Source organism: Lepidochelys olivacea (assembly GCF_965140295.1).
Source record: "Lepidochelys olivacea isolate rLepOli2 genome assembly, chromosome: 3".
In the NCBI taxonomy this organism is placed as follows: Eukaryota; Metazoa; Chordata; order Testudines; family Cheloniidae; genus Lepidochelys; species Lepidochelys olivacea.
The window spans coordinates 154,752,244-154,778,719 of NC_140413.1; the positions used below are offsets into that span (position 1 = coordinate 154,752,244).

At 47.0% G+C, this 26,476-nt stretch overlaps 1 protein-coding gene across 2 annotated transcripts in view; it reads right to left on the minus strand.

Annotated features, from left to right (window-relative positions):
- Positions 1-26,476, minus strand: part of LOC311518295 (uncharacterized protein) — a 75,084-nt gene that overhangs the window by 23,722 nt on the left and 24,886 nt on the right. For both annotated transcript variants that reach the window (XM_084623975.1, XM_084623974.1), the window contains exon 3: positions 24,662-25,152. In XM_084623975.1, coding sequence (XP_084480101.1) covers positions 24,662-25,152 — 491 coding nt within the window. The remainder of the gene's footprint in view (positions 1-24,661; positions 25,153-26,476) is intronic.

The window sequence follows — 26,476 nt, forward strand, 5'->3', positions numbered from 1 at the left end:
AGCCAAAAATTACTTGAATAAATACTACATATTTTAATGAACTGGCTTGGGGGGGGAGGGGGAGTGAACGGATAGATGGATGGACAGAGCCCTCTGAATGGAACTAGTATTGCTCATCTGTATCATAAGCCCTATACTGCTAACAGATAAATGGAGATTCTCTTTTACCTAAAGTAGCAGGGCTAAGCTTTAAGAGTGAGATGATCTTAGTTCCATCCCTGCTTCTGCCATGAAGTTCCAGGTAGCTGTGGTAGACAGCATGTTGGTTAGCTATGAAGCCCTAGGCAGCCATGGGCATGTTATTTGGTAATGACCTCTCTGGTATGCCCCCTGCTGGACTTTCCCTGGGTTCAGAAGTAAAATCTAGGGATGAGGGAATTCCAAGAGGTTCTGAGGTTTGGATAAGAACTGGTACAACTCAGTCCCTTTGATTCTCTGCCTGTCGCACATAATGGTCTCGTCTCCTGTGGGCTGTAATACTTTGGTCTCAGTTTAGTTGTCGGATCTAATGTGTGGCTGTTGAGGGGTGCTGGTGGTCTGTGATGTACAGAAGGTCAGACTAGATGGAGCTGGTGGTCCCTTCTGGCCTTAAACTCCATGCCTCTATGCGTGCCCCCACCCAGGCTCTTGGGTCTGCAAAGTTGGGCCATAAATCTCTGCTGAAAAGGCTCTCTCCTCTGAGGCTGCAGAGATGTCCGGCTTCTGCTTAGCCGGGAAATAAGGGGAGAGCAACTGTGTTGCAGCGTTTCAGCTTTGCCATGAGGATCCAGGAGGTGCAGAGGGGCATGAAGTGGCGGGGAATTAAATGTTTTTGCCCCTCAAAATAAGGCTGGGTCCAGCTGTTATTTTATCCAGTGAAATTTCTTGCTGCTTTGCTCCTAACCATGCTTGCCATCACCCCTCTCCAGGTTGGGCTGCAGCACCCCAGCAATGGTACAATTACAAAATAAAATCAAGCCTCTTTGTATGGTTTTACGTCCCTCTGGTTCCCTGTTCCAGAGCCAGTTCACTGCCAAGCCCGAGCGCTGCCTTTCAGATTAGAAAGCTAAAGCATGCTGCTGCCTAGCAACAACGTGGGGGCTTTCCAAGGCAGCCCCTTCTCATCCTGGCTCTCTGGAGCTTTCGGTCCGGCTCTAAGAAGCAGAGACTCATTAATTCATAGACACATAGGTACAGACATGGCTGAAGTAACATTAACTTGGCTGCATGACTTGGAGCAGCTTAAAGCCAGGGGGAAAGGCCTAGATGAAAGGTGGCATGGCCAGTTACCACTGTGCTACCTTGCTAGTAACCCTTCATTTCCCATTTTGCAAATGGGGAAACTGAGGCAAGGAGGGGTTACATGATTTGCCTGCAGTCACAAACTAGCAAATGAGTGGCAGAGTTGTGAATAAAATTGGATGCTGATTCTGAGGCCTTTTAATCACAAGACTATCCTTCTTCCCTCTACAATAAAGGGAACGGGATGAAAGAGGCACCTTTCCTACTCCCAACCCCCTCATTTAAACTAAAATGTCCTCCTTGTCGACCACAAATTGGCTGTAGGCTTTACAAGCTGAACTACAGTTACCAGAGCAATGGAAAGCATATTGTAACAGGCCGGTGGCTCCCAAAGTGAAGGCAAAAACAAATTGACTGAAGAAAAGAAAAGTTTCTTCCAGGACCACATGCTGAGCAGCTCTGAAGTGAAGGCTGAGTGAGCTGACTGAGGGTTAAATTTCTGAGCACAGCAGAATCAGTTCCGCCTATGAAATCCTCCCACCCACTCCACCTCCTGCACACAAGAGCTCCACAGAGATCCCCTTTATCCCAGACTGGGATTTAAAAGAAAATTCCAGTGATTCAATACAATCATTTAGAGAGTTACATAGCCACTGAATAAAATATTGCAACTAACCCATGATCCCCTAGGACTTGGCTGTATATCACAGCCATTCAGAGTGGCATGTAAACAGCAGAGACAAAATACTGAGCCTGCTGCTCTTAAAGCACCACCCTCCTAACACTTGTGCTACAGCGAAAATCTCCATGTAGGCATTAGCAGTATAGAGCCTATGATATGCTTTGGAGCAGTTCTGTTTCTGTCCAGTAGAAGTCACTGCACGTTTATGTTTATACAACCACACATAAGCTACCATGCTACCAAGTTCTTTGCAATCTATATTAACAGACAAAAACATAATTATCCCTTAAGTTAAGGTTGCTTCACTAATTAACATGAATGTTAAAAGATACAAATTCTAAATCATGTTACAGTTTTTAGAAAATGAGCATTTAAAACTATGGAAATGAACAGTTAAAGGAAAGAGCTGTGGGTTAATAATATGCAAATTCACTTGCAGCTGAGACAATCTTTTCAATGTACAAGTGTAAAATATCACACTACAAGCTGAAAACCAGCCTTAACTCTCCGCCCATATGCCTATTCAGCCTCAAATATGTATACATGAAACAATTTTTAGAAATCTCGGTTTCATTTTTACTGTCTCCACAACTTAAAACAAACCAAAAAAGATTGTTTTGTTCTTTTTTTAATGGCTGGGCTTCTTTCCACTCCAAAGTTGAACTCAGTAGAAGAAAAATTGGGTTTTACATCAATTTAGACAAATTGGTGCAAACTCCTGTGTGAAGAATCTTAATTCAGTTTAATATTGATTTCCATCAATTTAATTTAAATGAACAAGAGATCAGCTTAAGATAAACTGAAATAAATCAAGTTGAAAGTGAATGAAGAATGTCCATCTAGAGGTTTTGCACCAGTTTAATGAAAATAATTTTAAAACACACCTTTTAGTTTAACTGCTGTAACTATATGTGCAGATAACGCCTTCGTTATAACACAAGGAATGTCGAATCTGCTCTTCCCTGGTTTTGTGGAGGACTGGGAGTGGTCTCAGCCTTTATTGAAGGTGTGTGGGTTTTTTGTCAGGGGTTGGAGTTAAATAGGTGTTCACAAAGAAGAAAAAAAATGTAAATAGCCTGAATAAAAGTCACTGGTCCTCAGCCAGGTTTACTTTCCATTCTAGAGAGGATATCATACCCTTACTAGTTCTCCAGTAGTCCAAAGAGTCTTCTAGGAAAAACAGAGCAGGCAAGATCTGGTTTTCTAAAGTAAAAATAACATGCAGGGAAACAATTGCTTGAAAAAGAACTTTTCAGGGTTTTTTTAATCTATCATAAAGAAGTAAAAAAGGCAGAGAACATTTTCCCCCCTTTGCGGGACACCTTTAAAGAATCACCTTGCCTCCAGGGTCTTGCCCTGTGCATTCTGCCTTCTAAGACATCCACATTAACTTGTGACACAAAGGGAACATATGGCACTTGGAGACATCATTTTTTAAGCACAGCAGAAGCTTTCAAACTTGCAGAGAGTGGGGATCAGGATGATTTTGGGGTGAGAGAGAAGGGAGAATACTGGGCAAGCAAGGGGGAGGAGAAACATATATAAAGAACTGGATGGACCCGTCGAAGAGTTGAGGACTAGTTTGTTTGCTCAGGGGACTGGCAATGGGCAACCCTTTCACCTCTAGATCAACAGGCCAAATGAGACCAAGGGCACTTGCGGTGGAAAGCCATGGCCCTCCAATGGCTCCTTGGTGGCTGAGGTGAAAGGAGTGGGGGGTTCCCTGTCCAGTTCCCACTGGGTAGGAGTCCACATCACCAAAACCAACATAACTCATTAGCCCCCTTGTTGGCAGAGCCACCAGAGAAGCTAAAGACTCAATGGGGCCACCGAAAGACTCCCCTCTTGCCCATAGAGGTGGGATGAGACAGATGGCTAGGGTGGGAGAAATTCTCCTTGTCCAGGGTTCAGCCTCCAGGGCTGTCGCTTTTCAGGGGCACTAATCCGCTTTACAGACAAGAACTGCCGCTGCCAAAAAGTAAAGTGCAGCATGTGACCAGGTGAAGGTTCCTCTAGGGCAACCACACAGTATCCCTCCTCTGCAGGAGCTCCAGGGGCTAGCTCAGTCTCCCCCCACTGCCCCAGTGGAGACCGGCCCGTCATTAGAGTGGGAACAGCAACCTACCACACCCCAGCCAACAGCACCAGCAAAGGAACAAAGCGACTTCCTCCCACCTCCCCAGCAATTATTGCGTCTGGCCCGGCGCGCTGAGGGTTAACACCCATGCAGGGGAGGGAGCAGCTGCAGCTTGGTGGACAGATGAGGTCAGGCCCCAGCACAAAGTGGCTATTGTGAGGCACGCTGCTGCCGCCGCTGCAGGCTTCTGCTTGACCGAGTTCCACCTAAGTCTCACCGCGTGGCAGGGCGCAGGCAGGGTTGGGGTGGGGGGATGGGATACCCGTGCCATCTAACACGCTGCAGCCTCGCCCCATCCCTCACCCCATCAGCCCAAATGGGATTTCAGCTGGATTCTATTCAAAACAAGGCCAGAAAGAATGATTGAGGACATGGAGATAGGCCATCTCCAATAACTGGCCAAGGGCTGCCCTCCCATACATTGCCCTCCCCGCCAGGAGCCTCCTCTAAAATGCCTACAGGACACAATCAGAGCTCAGCATCAGACCCAGCTCCTTCAGGTTCTCCTTCCCCTGCCACCTCACAGTTTCGCCATAAAACCATCTCAAAGCCTAACTCCCCACCCCTTGTGCAGTCATGTACACCGCAGCGGAGCAGTGCCATGCTGCCAGATCACAATCAGAAGCACTCGAACAATTTGTACAGTGGGGGCACTGAGAGCTATTGAACTAAACTGTAAACCATGTCTATGATGGAAACTATTTCAAGCACGGGGGTGCCGCAGCACCCACAGTTCCAGCACCTCTGATCACAATAGTTGTGCTTTGCACTGGTGTGAATCACTGCGTAGGGTGCAGGGCAACAGAGAACCGGGCCTCACTTGTCCCTTCATTTCATTTCCTTGGCAAGAGGTTTCCCCAAAGCAGAAGACAGGTTTCACCTTCTTGTGAGTCTGGAGAGAACAAAGAGCGATTTCCCTATTGTCAAGGCTTGGGTTGGGTATTTGGTTTTTGAATTCCTTAGCACTAAGCACTGTTGCTAGACCTTGGGCACAAATGCTTCGGTCTGGTGAGGAGCCTACAATGCAAAAAAGCATGGGGGGGAAGGGTCAGATTCTGATCTCTATTTCACTGGAGTAAATCTAGAGTAACTCCACTGACTCCAGATTTACACCAGGTAGTGGGATCAGAATCAGGCTCAGACTGGATGGTGGGGGGAATCAGAGAGGCAAATCGACAGATGCAGATTAGACAGATTATTAATTAACTAGATTAGATTAGACAGATAGGCAGTCTATCTTTTTTCTGCTCCACTCAACACAGGCATCAAGGTGGGGTAAGGAAGGAAGGCTAAGGTGGCTTTACAACACTTTTACACCTCCCCTGTTCTCAGGGCTGCCTTAATTTATCCCAGGCTATCTGTGGCCCCAAGGGGCTGTTGAGGCAGCTGGGAATAACCAGAGGCCAGTGTCACTGTGCTTATGTACTCTTTCCCTCAGCTACGCCCCCTACAGCAGGAGAAGGTTACAAGTGGGGGAGGGAGAATTGATCCCTTGCTCTAAACCAATTCCTCTCTATGAAGGGAATTCCCCAGTGGCTGGATCCACTGGCTTTATGGCTAGCACAATGAATCAAGCCCTGTGAGCTCATGTCCCACGCTTGGACTTGAGTCCCTGCCCAGGGCTAAAACTGCAGGGGGCTGTCTTTCACATAAAATATTACACCAAAATCTCTTCTACACAGCTCTGGGAGCTGCTCAACTGGAACTTACAGACATCCTGGGACTTTTGGAAAAGGAGTATGGGATAATTCAGGTATCCTGGCCCATCCCCCCTCTTTCTGTCTTGCAATAAAATAGATTCTAACATCCCTGGCTGCATCTGAGTTATTGCAGCATGTTAAATGGCTGCTGGATTCACCTACACAGTCACTGCCCCGGTAGCCCTAACGAAAAATAATACACTATCAGTCCATAACCCTGGGGAGAGGTGGTGAGGGGGGTAATACTAGAGTAAGCTGCAGTGATTTTGACCTTTACCATGGAATATCGTTGAATTTCTTTAAGGGAGTATTAGAGAGACAAGATGGATGAGGTAATATCTTTTATTGGACCAACTTCTGTTGGTGAGAAGGACAAGCTTTCAAGTTACACACAGCTCTTTTTCAGGTGCCAGAAGTTGGTCCAATGAAAAACATTATCTCACTCACCATGTCTCTCTAATAGCCTGGGACCAACACGGCTACAGCACTGCATACATATGAGGGAGTATCTCTTTCTTGTGTATGTATTATTAATCATCGGTCTCCCATTATGCTTATCTCCAAAGATAGTATCTTAGTTCCTCAAAACCATTGATGGACATAGCATCACTAACACCCACTGGAGGGAAAGAGGGAAGTATTACCACCCCATTTTACAGATGGGGCAGCAGCTGAGACCTACGAAGTTTAAGGAGTACGTTTTCCAAAGTGTCCATTAAATGTAGGAGCCTTTATTTTTGGGTGAATATAGGGCCTGAATTTCGGAGCTATGGAGCACCTAGAGTTCCCCTTGATTTCAGTTACAGTTGTAGATCTTCAGCACCTCTGAAGATCAGATCCTATGTGTCATCTGAGGTTAGAGAGTCAAAATCAGGGGGCACATATGAAAATTGGAGCTTAAGTGTGAGGAAGCAACTACTTCACTACACACAAAATTCTCCCCTGCCCCGCGAGAGGATGAGAGACTAAACAAACCACAGGTGACAGATGTTAGTCACCTCACTTAATGCACTGCTGGAAGGCGCTCAGATCCTATAGTGAGGAGGACACAGTAAGAACCAATCTAGAACAGAACAAAATAGAATTGAACCCTAATTTCTGCATCACAGCTCGGTGGGGTCTGCAATGACAGTGCTTCTGGATCCCACCTGTTCTTAAAGTCCAAGATAAAGACAAGCCCACAGACGTTTTTTGGGACCACCCTTGAATAGCACTTGGAAGCTACAGGCAGTACAAAGTGCAGTTACCCACTTGCACAGAGCTATGAGCTCTCTAGGGAATTGGTTGTCTGAATATACGTAAGTGACTGACTCTCTATTGTTTCTGGGTTGTCTCTATGACGTATGGGCTCCAGGTATCTTTATAGACAGCTCATCTCCTTATGCACTGCTCAAACTGGCAAGATCAGCAAAGGCATCTTTGCTAACAGCCCTAAGATTTGATTTCTGAGGCCAGGGAGCTGGATATCCTCAGAGGAGAGTCCTCAGCTCTGCATTCACTTCCCAATTTGACCTGACAATTTGGCCCATGCCTGTTGATCTGCAGAGCATGTCATCAGGTCCATCTATTCACAAACAGCCAAATATTTAAGTCCTTTCTCAGTTTTCTCTCAGGCCTTAGGCAAGCAAAACTCCATTTGCACATGGAAATAGCCCTGTTTGAAAATACAGACACCTGGAAGGTGAAAAATAAACACAGAGGCAGCATTCATTAAATCCCTTTCAGTCCAGCTCGTCTGTACAGTATGTGCCAAGATTAGCCACTGCTTAGACAACAAGTTAACTCTCCTGTTTGCAAGACCCTGCTGAAATGTCTGGGGCTCTAGTTTCACAGCTGTCAAGCCTGGAAGGGGACTCCTCAGAAGCAGCTCAGAGGCTTTTGATTCATTGTTGCCAATGTGACATTTCCTCCCCAGGTTCCTGGTGCCGGCTTCCTCGCAATCCATAGGGAATGTCCAGTCTCGCCTAACGTATTATCTGATGTCTACATGGTTCATCTCACTTTTGCAGTCACCGCCAGAGAGCCTTGGAAATATTAACAAATAAGTCCTGGCTTAGATGTGAGCTGCAATCCTGCCAGCAATGTTTGCCATTGGCAGAGCTGTTACACAAATGGAGACATCTCCTGCACCACTTTCTTGCTCCCTTTCAAGTGCTGTAGCACCACCAAAGAGAAGAGGAAATTCTTGGGTACCTCTCATCCACAAGGCCCAACATGTGCCCATCCAAGGTTTTCTTGTTAGTTGTTTGAATGATGGCCCTGAGCGCTGTGAAGGGGTTAAATTGTTAACACAAATCAGACAGTAGAGTAAATTAAGGTGTATATGCAGGATTGTTCCTTCAACAGCAATGGGGACTTCTCAAGCTGGGGAACCTCCGCTGTAGTCCCTGGACGGGAAAGAAATCACTGCAAGACGCAGACTTCCTTGTCAACAGTTATCTTTTAGCTGGACATCAGGAGGGACAGGATTCAGAAACTTCTGCTCCCAAAATAAAGGTCACTTACAACTTAAGCTAAAGGAGGGGCTTATTTAGGCTTCATGGGCAACATAATTACATACAGCTGAGCAGGTTTTCTCCAGGAGAAGGAAGCAAAGACGCACACACCACTCTACACAAATGCCTAGCAGTTGTACTGGGAATACTGGGATTTCTAAGTTAATCAGATATGAGTGGTTTCAGAGTAACAGCCGTGTTAGTCTGTATTCGCAAAAAGAAAAGGAGTACTTGTGGCACCTTAGAGACTAACCAATTTATTTGAGCATAAGCTTTCGTGAGCTACAGCTCACTTCATCGGATGCATACTGTGGAAACTGCAGAAGACATTAAATACACAGAGACCATGAAACAATACCTCCTCCCACCCCACTCTCCTGCTGGTAATAGCTTATCTAAAGTGATCACTCTCCTTACAATGTGTATGATAATCAAGTTGGGCCATTTCCAGCACAAATCCAGGTTTTCTCACCCTCCGTCCCCCGTCCCGCCCCCACAAACTCACTCTCCTGCTGGTAATAGCCCATCCAAAGTGACCACTCTCTTTACAATGTGTATGATAATCAAGGTGGGCCATTTCCAGCACAAATCCAGGTTTTCTCACCCTCCGTCCCCCGTCCCGCCCCCACAAACTCACTCTCCTGCTGGTAATAGCCCATCCAAAGTGACCACTCTCTTTACAATGTGTATGATAATCAAGGTGGGCCATTTCCAGCACAAATCCAGGTTTTCTGACCCCCCACCCCCATACACACACAAACTCACTCTCCTGCTGGTAATAGTTCATCCAAAGTGACCACTCTCCCTACAATGTGCATGATAATCAAGGTGGGCCATTTCCAGCACAAATCCAGGTTTTCTCACCCCCCCACACACACAAACTCACTCTCCTGCTGGTAATAGCTCATCCAAACTGACCACTCTCCTTACAATGTGTATGATAATCAAGGTGGGCCATTTCCAGCATAAATCCAAGTTTAACCAGAACGTCTGGGGGGGAAGGGGGGTTTAGGAAAAAACAAGGGGAAATACGCTATCTTGCATAATGACTTAGCCACTCCCAGTCTCTATTTAAGCCTAAATTAATAGTATCCAATTTGCAAATGAATTCCAATTCAGCAGTTTCTCGCTGGAGTCTGGATTTGAAGTTTTTTTGTTTTAAGATAGCGACCTTCATGTCCGTAATTGCGTGACCAGAGAGATTGAAGTGTTCTCCGACTGGTTTATGAATGTTATAATTCTTGACATCTGATTTATGTCCATTTATTCTTTTACAATATGAGTGCCAACCTGCAAATAACACGGGGACTTAGAACCAATACAGGCTGGGGCCACTAGGAGGGGACACTATCATCTGCACTTGAGACTAAGCCCTTGCCAGAAAAGCAATCAGCTTTTAGGCAATGCAGGTTCGGTGACTGCATTATGTGGAGCACAAGAGGCTCAGGGATGTAATGCTATGTCTTTGCAGTTATGCTATTCAGGCATTAGATGTTCCTATACTGCATAAATGATTCTAAAAAGGGAGTGGTCCTTGGGGAATCAACAAAAGGTGGAAACCAACTCGTATTGTTAGTAGTTTGCGGCTCTCTTCCCCAGTAAATGCCTGCTGATCAAGGAGATCTGTGGCCCTGAGTATTATGACGGGAAAGCTGATTCCCTCAGCCTCAACAGCGCTGCTAAACGTAATCTTTTGGTGCCCAAAATAAAATCCCTTCAATTGCTTCAAATCAAACATTCCCCTCCAGAACTTGAGGAGCCTTTGCAATGCACTTCTTCATGTATATATGTAACACTGCCCTCTGCTGAATGGAAAGTCAGACCTGCTGATGCCTTTCTGTATATGTAGCCCTCTAGTGGCTGGAGGACCCTAGTGATTATAAATCAGACTAGTACTGGGCCTTAGGGTGCTAACCTAGGACTCCAGAAACCCATGTGCAATTCCCTGCTCCACTGCAGACTTCCTGTGTGACCTTGGGCAAGTCATTTACTCTCTCTGTGCCGCAATACTCCATCTGAAACTTGGGGATAATAGCACTTTCCTACATCACAGGAGTGCTGGAAGGAGAAATACATTAAAAATTGTGAGGCACTCATGAAAAATCAAAATTGAAGGAACCCCCAGGGAAAACAGAAGGTTTAAACCCCCAAAATAAGTCGTTAAACCATCTGATTGCATACTGTATTATAATATATATCAAGTAGGGTATTTTATGAAAGCTTATAATATTCTGAACTCAATGGTCATCACAAGACATGTATACAGACCATGGTTATGAATTTATGTATTTGTGTATATAGAAAACTCCACAAACTCCAACTCCATCTCATGGCAGGGTGGTGAGCAGTTAAGCGAGGAGTGGCGCTTCCAAAGTCAGATGTGTACACGGAACTGGCTTCAAATAACCATCCAATGTCCAGCCCAGGACAAAAAATGATGTTAATGGGAAGACACTGAGACATCCTGGCAATCATGTCAAGAGGGAATTCCTTGATGGGAGACAGCCATTTATGGGGGGGGGTCAACAAACCCCCCCACAAAATCTGATCTTCACCTAAGATTTAAATGCCTGCGTGGTGGAGCAGCTTTGAAGAGGCAAAAGCTCATTATTTTGACTGCATCAAGGGCTCTGCAAAGCCAAAACAAGGCTGCATAAAACAGACACACAGGTCGCTGCTGAGACCCTGGGGTTTGCTTGATCTCTCTAAGCGCCATCCCTCCCTCCCAATATACACGCACCCACGTCACGACAGCCCATCAATGTCTTAGAAAGCCTTTCACCTTCACATGCCTGGGCTTTTTTATGAAGGATTAACTTCATTTGTGTATGCAAATGAGCACAGTTTTGCATAAATAAGTACAATATTGGAAATTACAGGCCAGGATGATTAACAGACTGAAGGGACTACTTCTCATAGCATTATGAGCTACCAGGGGATGAGAATAATACAAGACGACGACTAGAATAATAAATAAAATAATAAATGACAGAGGGAAATGCTGGACTAACCCATTTGCTCTCCACCATTCACTTGCCCCCGTGTTCCCTTCTGAACACCATGTACATAATAACGACACAGGGGAACACACTGGAGTTGCTGGCTGGCTAATAGGATAAAAGGATCTCACTCTCCAGTGAGCTAATCCATTTATACGACACGTAATTAACCGCTGTGCTTGCAGAACAGTCTCCCCAGCAGTTGCTCCGCTTCCTAAGACTTGCATGAGGCCTGAATGCAACGGAACCCTGTCTGCACCTGCTTCATATCAAGATAGTTTCACTAGCTGGCAAGGCTTAGGGCCCATCTGTGGCAATAGCACATTGGGCTGTGATGGAGTTTGATCTCACATGCTAAAGGGCTAGACCATGCACCTGGCTGAGTAATCACTACGGAACACGTCGGACTTGCTATTCCACCGCCTTAGCGCTTTGTCTGTCTTTCAATGCATTGCATGTATATGGCCCTCATCACTGTAGTCTCCAAGCACTGTTTGGATCGGGTAGCATTTTACATCCACTTTGCTCCGTTCTAAATCACTGCAGGTGGTGCACGGTGGCGGAGAATCAGGCCAACAGGAGCTAGATACTGCAGGAAGTGGAGTGGGCAATTCAATAGGCAGCACTGTTCCCCGTACCCACATACACACTTCAACCCATACAGGACTGAGCTTCAGCAATTATCCTTGCCCCTGGCTGTTAGCACACATCAGCCGCCACACGTCACACCATTTTAAATTTCTTATGGCAAGAGAGATCCATTTGGACTTCATCAGACCTCTCTTGAAACTACTTCTGCCTCCTCTGCATTCGTGATCTTAGTGTATGTCCGTGCCTTCTTTCAAGCAAATTCATTCCTAGCACCTTGACTGAAACAAGCTGCTGCCTTAGTGATGCATTTGGAGCCAAGATTTTGATTCAGTCCATAATAGCAACAGTCAGAGTACAGATGCAAATCTGAACTTCACAAGTTGTGTTTGGCCCTTATGCCTAACGACATTAGGATAAAAAAAGGCATGAGCTTATGTATATATATATATAAACTCGTGCCACACATGCCTATGTCTTTTAATACACATGATTTGGATCCAGAAGTTTGGAGGGCAAAAGAAACCAGTGGCTGAATTTAGTGGAGAGTTCTGTACTGCAGAACGAGCAATGTATGCAAGTTTCAAAATTGCTAACTCCAGCCGCTTTCTATCTCACCCAACAGCCCCACCACATACCCAGCAGCCGCACTGAGAGGAAAATAACCTGATATTTTTCAACCTCTTGTGGTTTATGGTTTCACCCATCTCTGAGGTCTCCCTGTAGAATATTCAGAGCATCTGCCTGTAGTTGGAGAGCTTGCAAAATGTAGCGAGCAGAAGAGAAGGATTATGGCAACATAAAATGCCTTTCAAGCACACCATGCAGGATGACTCAGTTAGATATTACAGAAAAAACATTATGGTGATGATCAAAATTGCAGAGAAGACACAGGCATATTTAAGAGGATCCTGTACTATCACTATCTTGATCAGTGCACAATGTATTTTTCAAAAGCCCTGAAAGCATTTTCCACGTGGCACCAATTCCATCCTTGACAATTAGACTCACTCCAAAAAGCATTTCAAAAAGAGACAAGAGGGGTAAAGGTGTGATTTAGGGAATGATGAGAACCCTGATTAAACTGAAAGAATGTTTTAAAAACACTTTGCACATGGTGTCTTTGTGTTTTAAATAAACGACAACCAAATAGCACCCATCATGATATCACAGCGACATGTCAGGCAGTGAGTACTGACCAAAGCACTCCAGCTTTGCTTTGGAGGTTTGCATTAAGATACGCTGAACTTATAGTCTTCTCACCTAGCTAGGCAGAGTGTGTTCTTTCTCTTTGTATCGGTGTGCATGCGTCTCTTCTCTTTCTCCGGTACAGAGTGACACTAGACTCCTCAGAGGTAAAGGCTGAAACAAGCCTTCCATTATAAACCTCATTATACTCTCTGATCTCCAACAGCTTCACCACACCACCCTGCCTGCAATGTCACAAGCGTGAACTTACAGCAGCACAGAATTTATCCATCCAGGAAAATTGGACAAGGTATTTGAAATGAAACGGGGCGGGGAGGAGGCAAAATCAGAGGTGTTCTCACTTTGTAGACATTTCCACATTTCCACAGTGCAGGCCCAGTTATATGAGCTTCAGAAATTATCTACCAACCTGCCAGATGCTTCCTGAATACTACATTTGCCCCATGCACCGTTAAGCCAAAGCCTGCAAGAGCATCTGGCGAACGTACAAGGGGATTTCTACCCTACAGAGCTTGCAAACTCTGCAGGAGTAGCCAAAGTGATATCTGCACTAAGAAAAGTGTGTGTTTTTACAACAAAATAGCTAACGTGTTATAAAATCCTAATATAGGCAGGGCAAGCTGTAGTGTTACCTTGATGTACCTGGGCAACTAGGGTTCACCTTAACCAGCTACACAGAGGTAAAACTACAGGTTGACCTGGCTACACTAGGATTTTACAATGTTAACTATCTCGTTGTAAAAAACACACCTTTTTTCCTGGCGTAGGCATGGCCATAGATTTTACAACACAGGCTACAGGATTCCTACAACCCTTAGGAGAACTCCAAGCTTAGCAAGCTCATTCCTATGTGAGACCACTTGTATAAGAAATAGGCATGAAGGGTATGGGGGGGGGAGAGCTCCCAGCTCTACTCTCCAATTTTTATTTTTTCACTTCCCTTTAGCCAGCAGAAATTCTACATTTTCTCGATGCGTGACTTTAAAACTACACTTTGCTTTCCAGGGGTTTTCCTTTAAACCCTTGACCTTTCTCCACATTAACTGCAGCTCACCAAAAAGCTATGTGTATGGGAATAGAGCCGGGTGAGATTTTTCAAAGGCACTCAGCATTAGCCTAACTCCAGGAGGAGCAGAGTTAGACCAACATTGAAGGCTTTAAAAATCTCAGCCTAGGGGTTCAAACACAAAGGTCCCAGTCCTGAATGCAAAACACCCACTGATTTCAATGGGTGCCAGAAAGGCAAGATAGGCCCACAAAGGTGCAGTTTTGTAACTTTAAAAGTCTCCTTTGAACCAACAAGAGATGGACTACTCAGAGTTAAGGCGGAAAATAAATTAGGAACTCAGCCCACGCTAGGACAGCTGTGCTAGTAACAGCTGGGCTGCACAGACTCCCAAGCCAAAGCTTTTCCAAAAGATTATTTCCTAGAGTATTAACACTAGTTACAGGACCGATGGCACACCCAGTCCTGCCCATCGAACTGGAACAACAGAGACTCTCAAACTTGGCACAGGAAAGCTCTGTAATAAGTCTCTCTAATTCTGTTGTGGCACAAGGGGAGTGCAAAAGCCTGGCATTACTTGCTAATCCCATATCATCATGAGACCATCCTGTTTCTACCGCTTCCATATCCAAGCCGCAGTCTCTTCCTCGCTTCCCTGCTCTTCTTGCACCCAGGATCTCTCCATGGGGAGATTACATGATCCAGACACATCTCTGTCATGTCTCATTGCAGCAATGCTTGGTGCTGTCAGTTAAGTGCAGGAGGATGCTATTGGAGGGAGGGGGTATAATGACTAGAGCAAAGATACGTCTTTTGGGGTTCTGCTCCCACATCTGCCACCAACTCTGTATAACTTTGGGCAAGTCACTTACAGCCAAGAGCGCTCAGCGGCCAGCTCCCACTACTCCCCTCTCAAAAGTCTGGCCACTGAATTAGGTGCCTAAACAGGACCTGGTCTCTTGAAAATCTGGCCCGTAACCTCTCTGCTTCAATTTCCCCATCTATATAATGGAGATACACACTAACACACAGGGGTGTTGTGAGGTTTAATTAATGAGCGTAAAGTGCTTTGAAACCCTCAGATGCAAGCCAAAGTGCAACATATCACTGACACTAATATTGGATTAGCCGAACTATGTGGAGAATAGCTGAGCATATTCCAACAGCCACGTGCCTTCCATTGCCCAAACACCTCCTGGTCCTCAGCCATCAAATGCTTTCCCCTGGGGATTCCATTTGGGGCTCGGGCTTTCAATGCTAGCAAAAGGTGTGGCTTTCCAGGCCTGGAAACTGAAATTGATTCACCCACAGAACAAAAACAACATGGGTAGCGACAGCATATGGAGGAGCTGCCTGCCCTCTCCCACTCTCACAGTGCAGTAAGGAGTGTGCAGAAAACGTGCGGTATTTGAATCACAATGAAGCACCCACACCAGGGTGGGTTTGGCCCAGGAGACAAACAGTCCATTCAGAATCCTAGCTGTCTTCCTAGCCTTGATATGCCAAGGAGAATGTCGGTGGGATAACCCAACCCTCCCCTCTCTCTATCCAAGACCTATAGTGCACAGGTCAGACCCCATCTGTACATTCCCAAGCAGCATCTACTAACTTGTCCTGCAGGAAAGTACAAACAGGTTCCAGCAAAACTTTTTAATCCGCCAGAGCCCTCAGAGCCAGTTGGGGCAAGTCCAAAGCCAGGAAGAAAGCTGGCATTGTCCTCCTGGGCTGGGTTGAAAGAACGCCTTTGGGAAACCCTCTGCAGAAAGGAAGCACCCAGCTATCTGAAAGAGAAGTAGGAGGGAAATCCCAGTGGACCGCTGCTCCTAAGGATCCAGCCTTGCGTCCACGCAGTGAAAGTTGCTCGTTCCTCATCAAGTCACTTTTGTGTTAGGACAGCCCTCGACTTACAACCCCACCCTCAAGAACCTGTCTGGCCTGTACACGGCCTGCCAGTCCAACACGGACAATTCCAGACACTGGCAGACAAGCACCCAGCAGAGGAGGAGGAGGATGAGTCAGGCTTTGCCAAGCCCTGCCATATGCAACGATATGACTGAGTGACAAAGACACTTAAGGTTCAGACCCCAGCACGCTCCTCCCCCATGCAGATTCCCCAACAGCCTCTTAGTGAGCGGCCTGTCTTTTTGCTCGGGGGCAAAGTCACATGCCATTCACCAGCCAGGCCAGGCCACCTCTCACCAGTAACTTGGGCTAGACCACCCCATCTCATGGATTTGGTCCTTAGAGGCACATATATATTTCAGCTCCAGCCCAATCATAGATACTGGAAACACTCCAGACATTGCCCTGTGCTGGATCATCTCTGAAGTATCCATGCCAATGTGCCCATCTGACCTCCTTTCCCTCTGGCCTGCAGCCAGAGCACCAGACAGCAGGGCTGAAAAGGTTTCCAGCCAGCCTGCCAACCCCAATTAAAAGCCAGTAACTTCAACTTCAGGCTCACAGTTTAGTGTCCCTGATGCCAGGTGCTATTACTGTCTCTTTGAAGATCCCGATACACCCCAGATGGCTTCCTCTCTTGCTCCTCAGTGGGCTCCTCTGGGTCTCTATACCCTTCAACTCATTCTCCCCCAGCCCATGCACATCCGATTTCCTTCCCTTCTCAATGCCCTGCAATGCGGCCACAAGCATCGTGAGGACTGAACAAGACTCTCTTGGGGACTTGCTGATGCCGCCATTACGTAGCCGGAAGGGGTTGCTGTTGGGTCACTGCCTTTCTCCATGAGGGCTGAATGCATTACTGTTTCCCATTCTCTGCTGTCTTGGGGAAGGAGCGACTGGGACTATTAATCCAAGTGTAACCTCCCGCTTGGTAGGTGACCACTAGATCTCAGGAGACTGACTCCTGCTCCCTCAGGAGACGCCCAATCCTGCCTTCAGTCAGGAACCAAAGCAGGAGCTCATCAGGGCAACAGGCTCCAGATGCTCCCAGAAGGAACAGACGTGAGTTTGCTGCTGCTAGCTGATAACAGCAAGCGTGGTGGTATGATAGCATGACGCTCAGATCAGCTATATCCACCATGCAGGTTTCTCAGTTGCACAAGCTCACAGGGACGAAGAGCACAGAGGAGGCGATGCTGTGTTGCTGGTCCCTTAGGGAGAACAAGATGGAGGCACAGCTGTCTTTTCCTGACAGAGGCACCCATGCAGAGACTCACCCATCCATCCTCTTTCAGCCTGCTTCCATTGCGTGTATGACAAAGGCAACTCTTAACTGGCTCAGGATAGGCCAAGACCTAAACCAGAAGGAAGGCACTGAGGGACAGTAGCAGAGATGTGTGGGCCTAGGAATGGAATAGCAAATGTATTCCACATCAGGACTGAAGTGCCCTGGTAGAGTTGTGGCTGGAATAACAGGAGATGCTAGAAGGTGGGAACTGGGTTCATTAGCAGCACAGCTATAAGGAGACCTAGAAATGGAGCAGCAGCAGCTGCTCCAAGTCAGCACTGAGGGGCAATAGCAGAGCAGACCGGGGGGCAGGAACTGGAAGAGCAGAGGGGTGCTCACAAATCAGGATTATTGATGTGCACCCAGAGAGCTGCGTGCAGGGAGCCCACGACTGGAACAGCAGGAGGCAACTGCCAATCAGAGCTGCAGGAGAAGTTATGAACGGTGAGTCACTGAGGTGGAGACGCACCAAAGGATTCGTGGTGACCCATGCTCAGAGGCAGCTTTGCTGATCAAAGCGAGCTGCAGCTCCTGCAGAACAGTGGCTGATCTCTAGCTGAGAAGCAGCTCTCCTCCTACTCCAATTCAACCAGCCGTGCCAGCATACAAGAGCTTCCACTGTCATGTGTGTTTGCACAGAAAACATCTGCCAGGCATTCCATGATGATAACCATCCACAGCGCACTCACAGGGCACAATGGAAGAGAGAGAGATAGCTGCTGGCTGGCAGAATTATAATCACCTCCTCAGAGGCAGGGTGGGGGTGCCCACACCCTCCCCCTTGAGCCTCTCTCTACTTCCCAGCACCTGGGTGTTCTCAGATGGCACCCCTCCCTCCCTCCCCTGCTCTCTGCCTACACGGACTCTATAAATGTCTTAATCAGCAAACCAGACGTTAGCTCCGACGGCACAGAGCCAGAGATTCTCTCCAGTAAACACTGGACCAAGAGGACAGAACAGCCGCTATCTCCCTGCCTCCTCCAGGGAAACAGAGACAGGGGGCGGGAGAGAGAATGGGAATGATCTGCCATTCCTCATGGGCAGCGAGTGTGGTAATGTCTGATCCCTTCTCTGCTGCAGGGCTATAGATCTTTGTGGGCTTGACGGATCAGATGAGCTAATAAAATCTTTTCAGTCCGAAACTGCTACAGTCCTAGGATTGCCTCACAGCAGTCAAGCCCCCCGCCCACCCCCCCATAATGCTCTGAACCCCTCATTGTGCCTGGCATATCATCCCAGAATGTTGGCTGGGGGAAGGAGCACAGAGCGGCAGGAGACTCCCCCATTGTGATAAGGCGGAATTGCAAGATGCAATTTGGCGGGGAATCCAGGATTCCATAATTGCAGAGGCCAGAGGGTTATGAAAAGCAGGAATCAGGACACTGATGGTGCCCTGGGGATCAGGCTGCTGCTGTCGTGGTTTTTCATGATATGGCTCCAACTAGGAAGCAGAGCAGCACTTAGACACAACAGCAGCTAAGGCCCACATTTTCAAACTTCAGTGCCTATCATTACGCCACCCAGTCAACAGCTTGATTTTCAGAGCTGCTGAATGATCACAACTTCCACTGAAACCAATAGAAGCTGTTGGGGCTAGATTCATAGATTTTTAAGCCCAGAAGGGACCACTGGGCTCATCTGGTCTGAGCACCTGCAAAACTCAGGCCAGAAAATTTCATGATGTATGGCCCTGGAGACTGAAGTCCGCCACTTAACCACAAAAGAAGAGCAAAATAGGTAGTGGCAAGTTAGCACCAACTGTGGCAGCTGTTTTGCAGGATCCATCAAGCAGGCGACGAAGGGCTCAAAAGAGCCAGCAGATAAGCATTCTAAGCAATAGTCTAGGCCGGATCCCGAGCAGCTCAAAGGGGCCCCCATTCACTATTTAGTATGTGTTGGAGAGGCACAAAAATACTCCTGCTTAGGGCCCCCAATGGGCTCGCAGGGCCTCTGCAGCAGACGGTAATAATTTTCAGTCATTAACAACCTGGGCTTGATTCAGACTGGTGACCTCTAGAGCCTTCTCTGTCCAGAGGCTGCTTTTCCGGTCTCCATTTACCAGACAAGGGCAAGCCCCAGCCGCCATGGGGATTTGTAAATCACCACCATCCCGCAGTCCCCTTTTACTTAATGCAGTGAAGTCAGCTGCATGTTTACAGCTCAGCAACAAGAGCTAAATGGGTGCTGAATTCCCATCACACTGGGGCAGACACATGCATACATACGCACACGCTTCCCACTCTTTCTCTGCTCCTTCATATGACCGTTATGAGGGCCAAGTGAGCTTTCAATGCTGCCCCACATGGCAGGTTCATTCCACCTGAAATGCCAGTATTCGTCAGCAGGAGAAAGGAATGGCAATGTGACCTGCAGCCATACAGAAGCTGGAGCAAAGGAGCTAAAGGGTGGATTTTGTGGATAAGTCCAGAGGAGAGGATTGCCTTGAGTAGTCAGTGGAGCAGAAGTTTCTCAGATCCTTCACATTTGGTATGATATCACTAGGCCCTCCTCCCAGCTTGGTTTGCTCACACACTGAAGGTTTGTCCGCCCGCCAGAGAGGATACAAAGTCAACAGGGGGAGCTCCATTTCTCCCTTAGGATACGCTCCAAATGAAAACACCGGATAAGTTTTCCTCTTCTATAGCCCCTTGCATCTGAGGATTGGAATGCACTTTACAAATAGGAATGAATTACACCCCAAATCACCCTCTGGGAGTTAGATATTATCCCCTTTGATATATGAAGAAACTGAGGCACTGAGGTGCACTGACTTGCCCAGAGTTTGGGAGTTCCAAATAAACACCGCACCCAACCCCACAGGCCAACAGCAGCCCCAGCCTTTCAGGGACATGTACAACCCTCATTGAAATGCATGCAGCTGGCATGGACGCTGCCCAAAGACAATGATCAAATGGCAGCTGGACCAGCTATTCACTGGAGCTGTGTGTGCCTGCGTATGCCGGGGCATTTCAGCCCCATTAAAAGAAAGAATGGAAAAAGATCTTCTGGGCTAAATTTTTTTAATCCTTTGCAGTAGCAAAGAAAGTTTATTGACCGCATCATGCCAGCTCCAAAAGGCAGAGACTGTGTGGCAGCCAGGCATGGCAGGGAATGGGGCTGCCACTTGTCCAAGCTCGTTGCTATGGCACTATGCGGCACCATCACGCTGTGATGTAATGCTGGGAAGTGATAACCAGACACCTGCCCATAATGATTTTCTTTTAAAACTCCACCTGTTTAGGTTAGACTGAGAGGCCAGGCCAGAGTCCTCTGGTTATCTACAGGACCGGTAAGGTGTGAGAAGCAGCAGGGCAAGCTTCCCCCATACACTATACTTCATAAATGTGTATCAGTCCTGAATCAGGGGCACCATACCTCCAGAGGAGAGAGGGGAATTCAGACTCAAAGTCCATTATTTGTATTCTTGTAGCATCTCGGAGCTCCCCCCATCAGGGTCCAGGACCCTGTTGTGCTAGACATTGTTGTGACAAAGCTCTGTCCTTGTCTCCGTGGGTACTGTGTTTCCTGGCAGATTTCGCTGGCCTCAGAGGCTCACTGTGACCCTCCACGTAGCCCTTGTCTCTCTAGAGGCAAGGGTCACAGCCTACTGAGCCATTTTCATCATAAGCCAGAAAAGGAGGTGAGGAGAAGCTACCCTCCCTTGCACAGTCTCTGTTGTCTCCCAGTCTCAGTGGTAAATCAGGGGGACAAAGGGGGGAGCCCGGGCCCACCCTCCACTCTGGGCTTCAGCCCAGAGACCCTAATAGTATCAGCTATGGTAGCTGACTTTTTAGAAACAGGACGCGTACAATTCCCTGGGCTGCTTCCCCACAGCAGGCTCTACTTCCTCAAGCTTCTTCCTTGTGCCTGATATGGTTTGTACCACTCAGTTTCTCCAACAGTGCAACTTCCGCCTACAGCTCCTGACACGCGTGCCCACCTGACTAACTGAGCAGTTTTTAACTAGTTTCAGCCAGCCCCTGATTGGCTTCAGGTGTCCCAATCAACCTAGCTGTCCTCCCTGCCTTCTGGAAAGATCTTAATTGCCCCCAGGTGCCTTAATTGACCTGGAGCAGCTGCCATTTGCTTATTCTGGTAACAGGGATTTGTTTAGCCTGTGGCTAATATATCTGTCTCCCGTTACTTTACTTTAGTCATCTGGCCTTGCCCCATCACATAGTATAAACACAGAATAAACAGATAGTCCCTGCCCCAGATAGCTTAACTAGCCAGTCCTTGGCCTCTCTTCAGAGACTGCCAGGGAGTGGCCAATTGTGTCAATTTCTTTGGACACTGGGAACAGGACTGAGACTCACCATCTCATTTCACAGAGACCCAAGCAACTGTCTGGATCCACTTTGTGTCACTATTCAACCTAGACTGGGTTTGACATAGAAGCGAAGGACTCAACATCCCACCTCTGCCTCTAAACCATGCAGTCCCCACTCCACCAAAACAAACAGGCTCCTTCTTGCTCAGCCCCACATCTTTGCTCCCTGCCTGTCTGAGTCCTACCTGCCAACTTCCAGCACCCACTGCTGGCCGTGCAGACCCAGTACAGCCAGGGGAAAGCAAGCCAGCTTATTTTCCTCCTTGCATCAAACAAAAGCATCAGCTACATTCTGCTGGCTGAATGTGTATTAGTAAAGATAATGAACAAGGCAGAAGGAACAGCTTGATGTTCAAAGCTCAGGTGGCATCTGCAACTCCTGGCCATTTTTATTACTACTCATTATTACTACACCAGTATCCAGAGACCAGGGCTTCATTGCACCAAGTGCTATACAAGCATATCATATCAAAAGAGACAGTCTCTGCCCTGAAGAGCATGCGATCTAAAGAGTCAAGTCAGACAAAGAAAGGGTTATTAGGTTATTCCCATTTTATGGATGGGGAATTGAGGCACTGGAAAATTACATGATTTGCCCAAGGTCAAACAGGAAGTCTGTGGCAGAGCAGGAACAGAAATCAGATCTCCAAAGTCCCAGCCAAGTGTCTTAATCCACAAGATCATTGATTTAGCTGAAGCAAAGTGAATCTGAAATGAGTGGGGGAAACTAAGGCCTGGTCTACATTTAAAAGTCAGGTTGACAGTTACAGCACTCAGGCACATGAAAAATAAATACCCTTGAGCACCATAGCTATGTCAACCTAAACTCCATTGTATACACTGTTAGGCTTATAGAAGAATGCTTCTGTCAATGTAGGTACTGCCGCTCATGGAGGTGGAATTCCTACAGTGATGGAAAATCCCTTTCCATTGCTGTAGGAAGTGTATGGTGCCGTAACTGAGTCGCTGTAGTGTAGACATGGCCTCAACAGTCCACTCAATCATGTTACTTCTATACGGATTTTTCTGGCAGTAGCCACCCTTCATTGGTGCTTTTAGACCAATCCTCAGAACACAAGGGAGTTCCCCTGGACCTGGGTCTGTCCTGCAGAACTGGGCATAAGTAGCAACCAACGAGGGCATAAATTAGAGGCCAGACAGCCCTTCTGAGCTGTGATCATGAAGCTCTAAGTCTGCAAGTGTTTGGTTAGCTTATGTTCAATATTTTTAAAAATAAATTTGTGAAAAAATTCAAAATTGTTTCCATTTCGCAGGTGTCAAGATGGACTGACCCATTTTATTCCTCCCCACCCCTTTTTTTTTAAATCAAAACCATTATTGAAGTTTTTCATTTACCAAAACCTGGGGTTTCTGAAAATGAAAAGCGTCAATAATGTTCTCAATCAAATTTTCTTTGAAGAGAGTCACAAAAAAATTCTAAAACGGCAACTTGCAAAATGTTTCATTAAAAAAACAAAAACATCACGTTCAAAATAATTCCGGCCTACTCTCCTCCTCCAGTTCTCATGCTGTGATCCGAGCGGAGAGGAACTACTGTGGAAAAGGCCTGTCCAGTGGAACTTCCATCCTCACTGGCAGCAGGAAGAAGCTTGTTTCTGCAAGATTCCCCAGCTCCACTTCACGGGTTCTGAAAAGCCTCAGCAGTTTGGGAAGCTGAATCAAAGGAGCCTCCAACCCTTTTGAAGTTCACCCTTTGCCAACGCACACTCGTAATCATGGTGCTGCGCAGTGACCATGGGAAGAACCAATTCATGCCCCTGACTCTGAGATTAGAGACATGTGTCAGGTCCCAAGAAAGGGTCCCAGTCCCTCCAACCATACACACACACACCTCCCGAAACGGACGCATTTTGCTCAGCTGAGCACTGGCTCTTCTGTTTTTTCTTCTCTAACTATGCAGGGCCCTTATCTGTGCTCCTTGCCCAGCTAACACTTCTGTAGGCATCAGTGGAAGTTTTGGGTGCACCAGGAGTACAGAATTGGGCCCTCTGAATGTTCTGTCATTAACTGCTCATTGAGCAGGGCAGAGAGGTGGGCGGATGGGGGTAATGTGCTGAAATCACGAGGCTGGGCATTATGCATTCATGGAGCACATGATGCCAGCCGTGATAGAGAGGGACAGCTATTGTGATAGGGGTGATGATGTCTTGGAGACAATGGAAAAAGGGGCCCTTTGTTCTGTATTTTTTTTAAAGATACAGAACAAATTTGATCTTTCTTTTAGAGGGACCCTCACACAAGTTGAAAAGGGGCCTTGTTAACAAGGCTAAATTCAGTACACCAAGGCAAAAAACAGAGCAGGAAAAGTCTGAGTTAGAGGCCTGAAGGCAGGAAATTCAGAATTAAAATAAGAGGCTCTGTCCTTAACCTACTGCACTCCACTAGGGTCACCAGATGTCCAGAGGCATATGACACCCATTTTCCACCTGGTGGGATTTTAAAAACTTGACACTACATCAGTGTAGGAAGAAAAGCAAATAATAAAGTGAGAGTTCAGATACTCAACACTGGAATAATATTCTAGTGAAAGAGACAGATCAAACAGGCATGAAACAGAACAGCCAGTCCTTCCAGAAGCAGGACATCTATCCAGTACAGTTACAGTTTATGCTCCTTTCTATTTTCCTCAGTAGGATTTGACTTCCAATTTTTAAAGGATGCCTTTTCGCCTCTAACCGCTTCTTTTACTCTGTTGTTTAGCCATGGTGTCATTTTTGGTCCTCTTTTTAATTTGGGGTATACAATTCATTTGAGCTTCTATTATGGTGTTTTTTTAAAAGTTTCCATGAAGCTAGCAGGCATTTCACTCTTGTGACTGTTCCTTTTAATTTCCATGTAACTAGCCTTTTCATTTTTTTGCAGTTCCCCTTTCTGAAGTTAGATGCTGCTGTGGTGGTGTTCTTTGGTGTTTCCCTCCTGCCCCCACAAGGATGTTAAATGTAATTATATTATGGTCGCTATTACCAAGCGGGGTTCAGTTATAATCGCCTGTTAGACCAGATCCCTGTGCTCCATTGAGGACTAAATCAAGCATTGCCTCTCCCCTGTGAATTGCTGACTTTTCCTGTGTGAAGCTGACTTACCTGCTGCATTTTTTCCAGGTCAAGGCTGGGTCTGCTGACTTTGTCCCCGTAGCCTTGCCGGTGTCTCTTACAAGGCATGACTTGCTCAAAGCCGGCCCCAACACTTGTGAATATCAGAGGCCTGGAGGCTGGGTTCCGCACCAGGGGCTGGAGTCTCTTAGGAGGGGAGGCACTGAACAGCACGGGGCTGGGGCTAGCATGCAGACCATCGGCTTGTTCCACTACGGGCCGGAAGGACATGCCACACAAGTTCTTCACTTCCTCGTCACTGGAGGACGTGTTGTTGCTGTCACCGCAGCAAGAAAGCCTGCTGACCTGAGACCACTTCCGCTTCTCGGTGGCAAACTCTCGGTTGATGCGCTCCAATTCCTCTTCTGAGCTGTGGCGATCCAGGCTAGCATGGAAAAGGGCCCGGACCTTACAGCATTGATTCTCCTGGTTCTGGAGCTGATTGGTCGCAAGAGGGGTCAGTGCGCAATTCCGTCTTCTCTCTGAGGGAAGGAGGAGAAATGTGAGTGGTAGAACAGGTCTGAATCACACCTGCTATAAAATCAGGCCCATTAGCTTCTGATCACCCCTCCTTGCTCCTCCAAATAATCGCCTCAATTGCTCGTTAGCATATGGCTGGAAGTCCACAGATCAGCTCAACTTTAAGCTGGCTCACTGGACCCCAGCCGGAGAACCACCAGTTGGACACAGACTGTACAGCAAGCGTATTGACACACCAGTTATTTCAGCACCTGAATCTATTAAAAAGCTGGGTCCCTATATAATGTGCTGGTTTTGTGTGTGTGAACAAGTGGATGACGTTGCCTTCCAGTGGCTGACTCTGTGAGATGATATGGGACTTAAAAGTAGTGTTATTTAAAGGAATTTTCCTGAGATTCTAACAGCTGAAGTGGTGTTTTTGAGCTACGTATGTACTACCAACCCCCCTCCAATTATTAAAGTCGCGGAACACTTCATTATTAGATCCTGTTTTCAGTGGCTTATAACTTTGCCAAACATTAACCATTTGTGCTAAAATTTTCTATGCCAGGTGTCGACCTCAGGCTGAATGTTTCCAGAAAACTTCAGCCACAATGGTCAACTGGTTTCCAAGAACAAGGCTAGGGAAAAACACATTTGTTTTGCCAGTGTTAAAAAAATTCTGCTGACCTTTTCTTTGAGAAGCTCTAGTGCCCTCGCACAGCAGGGAGTTAAAATTTGGCATGGGGAGCCCTTTATGTCAGGCATGTGCCTTTTGCCCTCCCCATAAAAATCCACCCAGATTTGCACACTCCCTCCCCCAAAAAAATGAATTCACAGAAGCTCAGCAGAGGCTTGCTAGAGTTTTGCAGCTAAATTCTCCAGAGATTTCATTGCACTGGGCCTGCTCCAGTTGAAGGCTGAGCAAGACTTCCCCTGCACTTCCAGCTGCTGTGGACCATGCCCTGGAGCTGAGAGCTCTCAATGACTCCCCTGCTGGGTCCAGACAGTGTGGAGATGGATGCTGCTTGTTCAAATGCAGAGCGGCCAAGAGCCAGACCTCAGAGTTGGGGAGCAGAAAGGAGTGAGGACAAGGAGTCTGGGAGAAGTGGAGACTGGTACTATTTGGGCAAGAAGACTGGGAGTTTCTGGGAGAAGAAACTGGGAATGGTTGGGCAAGAAGATTGATACATGGAGCCGGCAGAAGGAAAAGCGTGGGGAAGGAGATGGGGTGCAGGGAGCGGGACAAGCAGTCTGGAGGGATGACACTAAGACTTGCTGGACAGCCAGACTTGGAGGGGATGAGAAGCCAGGGGACTGGAGAGAGGGATTGGCTAGGTGAGGAGA